At 47.8% G+C, this 10043-nt stretch overlaps 1 protein-coding gene across 1 annotated transcript; it reads left to right on the top strand.

The window, feature by feature from the left end:
* Window positions 1-555: 555 nt before the first annotated feature.
* Window positions 556-3951, top strand: LOC104508323 (reticulon-4-like). The gene is made up of 2 exons (XM_010149901.1): window positions 556-604; window positions 1407-3951. The coding sequence occupies exons 1-2, from the start codon at window positions 589-591 to the stop codon at window positions 3905-3907; spliced, it is 2517 nt and encodes an 838-aa protein (XP_010148203.1). The 5' UTR covers window positions 556-588; the 3' UTR covers window positions 3908-3951.
* The last annotated feature ends 6092 nt before the right edge of the window (window positions 3952-10043 follow it).

Below are 10043 nucleotides of genomic sequence, written 5' to 3'. Positions count from 1 at the left end.
AACCTGTGGGATTCTGTGACAACAAAAATAAGATGCAAACATAAAGCAAATAACACAGGAATTGAGACTAGAATTGACTGTGAGCAGTTCGATCAGTATCAGCATGTCTGATCGGCGCTCTGTGGGCAGGGACTTTCAAGCTGACTTCAGTCAGTCTCCCCGTTGCTGCTGATCGTGCCCGAGCGGGTGCGTTGGGAGACCCTCTGACAGTGCAGGTGTGGTTTCTGGTGTGGAGACGCCGTAGCCGCTCAGTAGTGCGGCAGTTTGGAGAATGCAAATAGAGAGTAGCTGCTGTGGTGTATCTTATCCTAAGAGTGGTCCCTGGCTTGGAGGGTGGAGATCCCTCGGTAAAGATCCCATTGCAGATGGAGAGCTCTGAGCATCGCCTCTCCCGAACTTCCCGCCTTGTGTCTCATTCTGCGGTTCTCTGTGGGTGTAGGTGGTGGCTACGGACCTGTTTGATTTACTGGGAACTGACTACTTGCGTGCTTTCTCCCCTCTTCAACCTAGCCTTTATTTCTGCTGAGGTTATCTGTTTGTTTTTCAGATGAGACCCTTTTTGCTCTTCCTGCTACATCTGCGCCTCTGATGCACTCCTCTGCAGGCAAGTTCTTTCTGCTCACCTTTGTCTGAATACATCCTGCATTTCTGATCTCATTAACTCTTTCCAATTAGCCTTTACTAAAAGTCAACATGGGTCCAAGAATAGACTCTCACGTGTTTCAGTTGTGACTTTTCAGTTGATCTATTCAAGATTTTAATATGCACTCATTTCTTTACGTGGTAAACTGTTTTATAAAGAAGCTACAGCCACCTGTGAATTCTTGGACCCTTGATGTAGGAGAGAAGTTGATACTATTAACAGGTTAACACATCAAAGCATAGCTGCTTTACTGACTTAGCAGAAAGATTTAATCCACAGTAACTTTCTGCGGTATTCTATAGAAGTATGTTTTGTACCTGTAGTATTTATTTAGTGGGTTTTGCTACGTTGTCCACCAAATTCCCATTTAAAAAAGTGTCAAAAAAAAACTTCTTACTGGCGTTGCACATTTGTACAAACGTTGGCGCACAAGCGCAACGCCCATGCCCTCTCTCTCTCGCCTTGCCCCCCTCCCTCTCACTGTGTTAATATTGCCTGCTGTACTTGTCTGGCATCTCCAGCTTTACTGTGATCTTTGCGCTGCAGAAAGTTGCTGCTTCTTTAGCCTCTCGCAAACTTCTCTGCTAGCGGAGGTGAAGTAGAATAGCCTACTGTGCTGCTTTGTTTTAATGGCTAGTAGTGTTTATGATAGAACCTGGAAGAGCCTCTTAATAACTAACATCATGCCAACCTGTCATGAAAGTTTGCATTGACTTTAAGAGCACTTGCATTCTCTAACTTTCCTTTCTGTCCACGGTCACAGACAAAGTTATGGACTTGCAGGAGCAGCCAGGTAGCACTAAGTCGCTTGGTCAAGAGGATTTTACTGCAGTCCTGCTTGATACTGCTCCTTCTCTTCCCTCCTTCTCTCCTATCTCAGCTGACCCCTTTAAAGAGCACGCAGCCTTTGACACACTCTCAGAGGGATTACCTGCAGGAGGCGTTTACAAAGAAAATGCAAGTGAGGTTTATAAAGAAACAATGGAAAAAGCAAGAAATCCATTTCTTGTAGAGGGAAATGACAAAGACATTTCCGAGACAAAATACTCGGAACCCCCATTTGCTAAAGCAGAAGCAGCCATTTTATCTCAAGCTAAGGAAGAAACACAGCTAGAGGGCCCTCAAGAATTACCTAATCTGGAGAAAATGCCGGCACAGCAGCTGAAAACGTCTCCAGAAACTCCTCAAGATTTGTTTGAGAAAAACGAGGAAGATCTCTTCTGTAACAAAGACAAGTACGGAGGTGGTGATCAGGACGAAAAAGGGGCACTGAAAGAAGACCCTCTTAGGAGGGAAGAATATGCAGACTTCAAACCGTTTGAGCCAGTATGGGAAGTGAGAGGTGCTAGTCACGGACTGAGCAGCGTGAGAGAGAATGTTGGAAGTGAGATAAAGGCCAGACTAGAAGGTGGTTTAGATGACAAATACGGTGTAGATAAGCTGAATGTGCAGAAGGATTACGAAAGGGAGAGCGAAGGCAGCGCTGAAGATCGCTCTTTCTCAAGTACCCCAGAAGCTGTAAAAGAGCCTTCGCAGACTTACATCACTTGTACTAAATTTGAGTCCTCTCCAAGTCCCGATGGTAACAAAGTCAAATCTCTTGCTCCGCTAGAGGAAGGCACTTCGGAAAACAGAACCGATGACGAGAAGAAGATTGCAGAAATGAAAGCTCAGACGAGCACGGAACAAGGCGATGTTAGCACTCGAGCAGTTGGCAAGCAGGAAGGCCAGGAAGCTGACTATGCTCAAACCGAGAGCGTGTCGGCAGTGCCATCTGAGACTGCAGCAAACATGCCCGAAGGTCTTACTCCCGATCTAGTACAAGAAGCGTATGAAAGCGAAATGCATGACGTGGCATGTACAAAACTTGCTTATGAGACAAAAATCGATTTAGTTCAAACGTCGGAGTCGGTACAAGAGACTCTCAAACCTGTGACACAACTGTGTCCCTCGTTTGAAGGGGCGGAAGCCGCTCCATCACCAATACTGCCAGATATTGTTATGGAAGCCCCGCTGAGCGCTGGGACTGCTGGTGCCGAAGCATCTGCTGTGCAGCTCGAAGCTTCCCCGTTAGAAACATTTATTCCTACTGCTAATTATGAGAATGTAAAAGAGGAGACTGAAAAACCTCCCTTGTACCAGGAGGCAGTGAATGCACCACCGACACAGCCCCAAGAAGCAAAAGAGGCATTAGTGTTTAAAAAACCTGATCATGAGAGTGACTCCAGTCCTGAAGATCTGGAGACTCCGTATATATCGATTGCATGTGACTTAATCAAGGAAACGAAGGTCTCTGGTGAATCTGCTTCCCCATCCTTTCCAGACTATTCAAAGACACCGATGACAGAAAGCGTTTCTCAGGATGTGCCCGAACACAAGGAACTCCTTGAAAAACTGTCTCCGCAGTTTGGAAAATCTGACCTGTTTAATAGCCGGGTGATACCTGACTTTACTGAGAAAGTGAGTGAAGATCCTGCTCTCATGTTAAAAAGTAAATTGACCGAGAATGTTGTAACTGATGACGAACACGAGGAGCGGCTGGTGGATTCGGTAGCTGCCCCGGGCAAGCCTTACCTGGAGTCTTTCCAACCGGAACTGGACTCTTCCAAAATTGTTGCCGCTCTGCCCTCTGAGCCAACACCTACAAAAATAGGCAAGGCAGAGAAGATTCCTCTTCAAATGGAAGAGCTGAATGCTATGGCTTACTCGGCTGATGGATCCGTTGCTATGGAACCAAAACCAGGAGACGACAAAGCGCTCTCACCCATGGAGTCTTCCCCAGGCCCAGTGGAGGAAGACTTTGTGATGCTAGCTTATCCTAAAACCGCCCCCGAGTTTGTGGCGGAAGCAACCGGCGGCGAAGTAACGCACAAAGGTGAAAGTGAAGAGATCGGTAAGGCCGTTGACGGTGAGAAGAGGCAGTTGCCTTGCCCAGAGCTACCCTGTGACCTGTCTCTGAAGAATGTAGAAGTAAAAGCTAAGGAAGACGCTAACGCCTTGAAAAAGTCCTTGGAGGCTGTGGACAGAGAAGTGCCTGAAGTATCCATGATGTCCTTACCGGCCACAGATACCTCACCTTTATCTGCTGAGAAGGAGATAGTCAGTGTAGTAAAACGAGAAGCTTTTGAGAAGGAAGCTGAGCGAGAAGCTGCTTCGCTTAAAGAAAAGGAAAAACCTACTGCTGTATTTTCAGCAAAGCTGAATAAATCTACAGGTAATCTGTGTGTGCTGTCTTGCAGTTCACTACTCCGCATAATTCTTTAGCTAAACTTAAGCATGTCATGACTTACTCTTTTTAAGTCACTTTCTGTAAACTTCCTTGCCGAGTGTGACAGGAAATGTTAGTGCCTGCACTTTGACCTATTCATATTCTGATTGCTTTAGTGCGTGTTTTCTGTTTACCAGGGATGGACTCACTGTCTCCAGTGTTCTCCTTCGCTTCTCCTGGTCATCTCTCGATACAGAAATAAGTTGCTGCTCACTACAAGCTCTTCCGTGGTTGTCTGCCGGCTGGGCGTTCGCTGGCCTTCCAGACTTGCTCTTCAGATGTGGTAGTGAGCCAAGGGTGGTGTTTCAGCCTGCCCTTTGTGTGTGATTTGAAGAGGTTCAGACATCAGACTTTGAAACTCGGGAACGCTGCCATATGCGTCTGCAGTCTGGAGAAGAACCTGCGCGTCTCCGCTCCCTTGCAGCTCGCCTTAGGCCGAGGCCAGTGGTTTAAAGCCAAAAGGGCAGGCGGGGGAGCGTAGCATGCAGCGACTGCAGGCAGCACCGTTAACGCCGTTCTGAATCGCGAGTGTCGCAGTGACTCAGCAGTAGTGTATCTGTGCAGTAGCTGCAGTCTGCCCTTCATAAATACCGCATCCCTAACCTGTGTCTCCTACCTCACACGCGTGTTGGAAGGGAATGACGGGAACGCCAGGGTGTTGGCGCCGTTGAAACAGGGTTAGGAAAATAGGGTAGATGTAGTTTTTACATTTAACTTGGCGTGATAGTTGCCATCCCTCCTGTCCCACCTCTTCTGCCCATAGGGGTAGGCAGAAAGGAATCATAGAATGGTTTGGGTTGGAAGGGACCTTAAAGATCATCCAGTTCCAACCCCCCTGCTATGGGCAGGGACACCTTCCACTAGACCAGGTAGCTCAAAGCCACAAAGGAGAGAGTTTCCCCTTTCCCTTGTACTGAAACGTCAGTGATACCTGCACCCTTAAAACACCGTTTGTGTTCTCTGAAGCCTTTGCTCCTTGTGCTCCAACTTGAGCATATATAGTGCTGTCTAGAGAACTGCTGCTGCGTGTCTTGTACCTGTGTCAAAGGGTTAGTTTTTTAGAGATCAGGCTGCTTTAAAAAAAGAGCATTACGCTGAGTATACTAGCTTTTTCGTTAGTTCTTTGACAGGAAGCCTTTGCAGAGGTGTCTTTAATCGTTGCGTGGATGTAGCAGGGATGGCAAATCACTGCCTTGGGAAGAACGACTCTTGCTTTGGGTCTGCCAAAGACACAGCTGTGCCTGTGTGAAACTGCACATAAACCCCTTTGCCATAGCAGGGGAGGGGAGAGCTGAACCATTGTCCCATCTGGTGGCACAGTGCTGGGGCAGGACAGGCGTCTGTCTGGCACCGGGGGGAGATGGGCCAGGGCTGAGCTGTTGTGTGGGAAACTGGGGAACTGATGACAGTCTCTGTCACTGTTGTGCTAGCTCTAAAGCAGCTGCAGTCCTGATTTTTGATACACTGTGCTGTTCGGGAAGGAGATTTTACTTTCTTTTGACTTACTCTGGAGGAGCACTTAGTTAAAGCTAAATAGATGAGAATGCTAACTCAAACATGGTCCGTTTTGTCTAGATTTTTCTCCCCAGGCTGTGCTGGTTACTTTCTTGCTCACTCCTGCTGTATTATAGAATACAGAACTGGACTTCCCAGACCTGCTCGGAGTCTGATGACAAGCCATGGACAGCATCAGTTGTCTGCTTTTAATACCACACTACTTAAGCACAATTTCAAAGTAGCAGGAAGGAACCAAAACATATGCTTGTCTTCCACGCTCTCCGAAAGGAGGGATAATTCATCACAAGACCAAGAAGTGGATTTGGGCATGTGTTTGGCCTTCTGAGGCTGTCTTTGTGGGTCTTTTTTTCCTGTATTCCCATTAGTGGAACTGAGAGATTTTACCGTGCCTCAAAACACCTGGAAATCGGTTGCAGCGATGGTGACTGATGCTTGTTAAAACATTAATCTGACCTGCCTTACTGCAGCACTTAAATTAAGGTTCTGGAACGCTTAAGTGCTATTTTTGAAAGCTAACCTAAATGCCAACATAGCTATGTGTACCTCAGAGTGTAACTTCCGCCAGCCCCGGGGGAGTACAAGGAGCTAACAAACCCTAAAAGGGTTGCAGAATGATTTTTAAACCCCCACCACTCCAGTGGGTAGCGCAGGGCTCGTTGAATGCCGCCTGGCAGATCTGCAGGTAACCGGTTTGATTTTGGAGCGGTATCATACCACAGGGGACCTTGTACTTCACGGCTGCACCGAAGGGGTTACAAGGAAGCTGGGGGGGACTTTTTACAAGGGCCTGTAGTGACAGGACAAGGGGTAACGGGTTTAAATTGAAAGTGGGGAGGTTTAGAATAGGTATCAGGAAGAAGTTCTTCGCGGAGAGGGTGTTGAAGCACTGGGACAGGTTGCCCAGAGATGTTGTGGATGCCCCATCCCTGGCTGTCTTCAAGGCCAGGCTGGATGAGGCTTGGAGCAACCTGGTCTAGTGGAAGGTGTCCCTGCCCATGGCAGGGGGGTTGGAACTAGGTGATCTTTAAGGTGCCTTCCAACCCAAACCAGTCTGTGATTCTATGTGACTTAAAAACAAACCAAAACCAATTCAGGGCTATGGGGAAACCCCTCTCCTTGTAGGATGCTCCTATTTATAGCGATTGCAACAGCAAAATTCCACACCCTCCTCCCGCCCTGGATACAGAGACTCCTTGTTTGTTGGTTTGGGGGTTTTTGCCCCTTTTTCCTTCGGTTTCTCACCACATGCTGTATCCAGCTTCCTAGCAGCCAGCCCTGCTGCTTCACTCTCACTAGACTTCAACATACACACTTCCATCTCCATGAAAACCCGGCGTATTAAGTGACTTCAGAGTGGATGTTGGCTGCCAGGCGGGACCGGGAGCCCTGTTTTAAGGAGGGCGTTGGTGCCATCTAGTGTTTGTCAGTACTAGGGTGGTGGAATCGTTTAGGTTGGAAAGACCCTTAAGGGCATCGAGTCCAACTGTTAACCCAGCACTGCCCAGCCCAGCACTGAGCCATGTCCCTGAGCACCACATCCACACGGCTCTTAAATCCTGCCTGGGAGGGTGACTCCCCCTCCCGGGGCAGCCCGTAGCAATGCCTGCCAGCCCCTTCCGTGAAGAAATTGTTCCCAATACCCAATCTGAACCTCCCCTGGTGCAATGTAAATCAGCTGTAACGCCAGCGCGCTTCCAGAGGATTGCATCCCCGGCGCTGTTGAAATTGCTTTAATGTTTCTGGAGTTGAAACCCAAATATACCCGTTGTGTATTTTAACCCTTCTCTTGTGCAGGTTTCCCTGCCGATAGTCCCATTATATAGAGCTCGTGAATTCTCCCAGGTAGGCAAGCAAGCCATGCTTTCCACAGCCTTTTTGTTTTTGATGGGTGGGATGTGGAGGTGTTTATATGATTGAATCACAAATCCAAGTATACTGTAGAGCCCCCTATGTGGGGACAGAAATAAAATGCTCCCTGTGATTCTGTAACGGCAAACCGGGTCATTACAGTTAGGTGAAGCTTAAAAGAAGTTAGAAACGCTGCCTTGCGCCAGCACGGTACCTGCTTGGTTCGTTTCTGTATTTGTAGTTAAATAGAGCCATTCAGCAGATGGGAAGCATTTGGTTTGGTCTGTTTTACGCTGCAGGAAAACTACCTTGGAATGCTTCGGGGGTTTCTTTCAGGAGCAGATTATTTGTAAAGTAGAATTTAATTCAACATAAAATCTTGATTTAATTTCCTCTGAATGGAGCCTCTGATTGTTGAGGTCATCTTTTATGCTACAGGGTAAATAATAATAAATGGAGGCTTCTGTTTGAGGGCGGAGAATTTGTGGAGGGGTAGGAGCAAGGAGGAAAACCAACCCCAAACAAGCTCGAGGGAGAATTTTCTGAAGGCAAGGCCTAGACCTGCTGTGTTTTGACAGAGCTCTCACGTGGCCCCTGTTGAGAGGCAAGGGCTTGTATAGCTCCGGCCGCCGACGGAGCGAGGCCTTTGGGAAGTGACTTTGGCAGGATTAGGGAGAGCAGGGAGGGTTGTGGGTAAGTTACCGACTTCCCCAGGAGTGCGGAGATGGGCGGCCAGTATTGAGTGAGGCTTCGGGCAAGAGCGGAGTTGGGTAGCGTTCCAAGTGCTGCGCTGCGGGAAGCGAGGAACACCCTTCAGTGCCAGAACGCTGCCGTGTCCATCTGCTCGGGCTGATTGAACGGCTGTGTAGTGAGGGAAGCACTCGCCCTGCACGCGCGCAGCCCTTTGAGCGTAGGTGCCTTCAGTATAAGGACATGTTTAGAATTGATTGTGTCCGTTTTAGTTGCCTGCGTGCCTTGATAATGCCATCTTGCGAGCAGCCTGGTGGTTGGCTTTTGTTTTGTAGGAACAGGCACGCGATTTCCCTAACAAGACACCAAAGCTCACGCAGGAGGTCGTTGGCGGTGCTGGTACTCAGTTGATACGTAGAGTGGCGTTATGTGGGTGTATCTTGCCCGAAGTAAGAGGTGCGAGTGCAGAGGGATGCGGGCTTCATCGTGGGTATCTTCTGCGCGGTGTGGTAAGAGCGAGCGTTGAGTATGCAGAGGGTCAAGAGGAGGATCTTGGGGGCAGGGAGAAACTCCTGTGGAGGGAGTCTGTGGCTCGTTGGAGATGGGAGATTTGGGATTGGTCACGTTCTCACGGCTGGGCTCGTGTCTGTCCACGTTCTGGCTGCTGCCGAGGTGCCGCGGCTACAACAAAACGTCCGTGTGGGAATACGTTGTGTGATCGTACTGTTGTAAATATGTCCTGTTTGGAGTTTGAAGAAGAAACGAGAAGGCTTTAATTGTGGATCTTTAGAAACTTGACGGTGGGAAGAACTTTCTGAAAGCATCCTTTTTCTTACCAATCTAGAGAGGCTGCAGCCCATCTAAGCAAACTTGGGGGGGAAACCACAGTTTGGTGGTTTCCAGTTGATCTTAATAATTTCAGCTCAAAGACAGAAGCAGATTTTCGGAGATATATTGTACTTTTTTTTTTTTCTATAGTGCAACTTCTCAGATTTTCTTGTGGTAAGATGTTGGAGTATACACTTCCCTCCTTTAGCATGTGTTTTGATTTACCTGTTGAAATGGTTAATTTAATGCACACCTTTATATAAAGTTAAAAACATATGGAACTGGGCTTTCTGTCGAAGGAGACCTTAAAGGTACATAGCAATCAAAGCAATACACAGGGCTTGCAGGTAACCTGTAATCTTTCTCCGTGGAAGATTGTCTGTTCTAATGAAAACTGCAACTGTGTATTTAAGGACTGAATCAGGGTCTCCATCCTGGCCTGTCTACGGTATTTTTGTGGAAATGTGTGAACGCCCTTTCCTAGTCCTTTAGAAAATGGTGTATCGGATTTTTGAGAGGCTTTGGGGCAGTGCTGGGGAGTTTTTAGCATCTTCTTCTCAACTCCATGTCTTAAGAAGAGGCTCCAAACAAAAAAAATAGTCATTTTTTTCAGCAGGGGTGAAAACCAGAATGAGAACATCGTTCTCACAGCTCTGTTATCTCAGATTTTAAGTTTCTAGTCACTCATCTTGTGGCTGTACAACTCTTTCTGTGTCTTAGTAGTGTACTTTCAGGTTCTTGTTTTTATGTAAATGAAGGAAACATTTAATTGCCAGGCCTGCAGCTGACAGCATGGGATGCCAGCGCGAAACAAAGAGAGGGGAGGTGTTTGGTGTAGGAATTGGGTGGAGGGTTAGATAACTGTTCTTCTCTGCCTCTGTGAAGATGAATAAATATGACTGAGCAGTTGGTAAGGACTAAAGATACCAGCAGAAAGACTCTTTGTGTCTGTGAGCCTCTCGCTTTTGTTCCAGGCGGAGAAAGGGTCCTGCTCTGTTTTCCTTCAGCCTTGTTTTTTCAGGGGAGGCGGGTGTTACAAAGGGCTCTCTGTTAGTCCTCTGGACAGCCAGACGGTTGTTTTAAAGAAACAGGGAGGCCAAGACGGCTACCCCAGGGGGTTTGTAAACGCGTTCTACCCGCTGTTTGAAAGGCAATCTGTTTAAAGCTCGTCCGGTGACTGCTTTTAGCTCCGCTGTGCAAAGCCGCTTAGGGCGGTTCGGCTTTTGTTGGGTGGCGCTGAGCCTCGCT

This window comes from Eurypyga helias, unplaced genomic scaffold, assembly GCF_000690775.1.
Source record: "Eurypyga helias isolate BGI_N326 unplaced genomic scaffold, ASM69077v1 scaffold32384, whole genome shotgun sequence".
Lineage (NCBI taxonomy): Eukaryota > Metazoa > Chordata > Aves > Eurypygiformes > Eurypygidae > Eurypyga > Eurypyga helias.
This window is presented reverse-complemented; position numbering and strand designations above follow the sequence as displayed.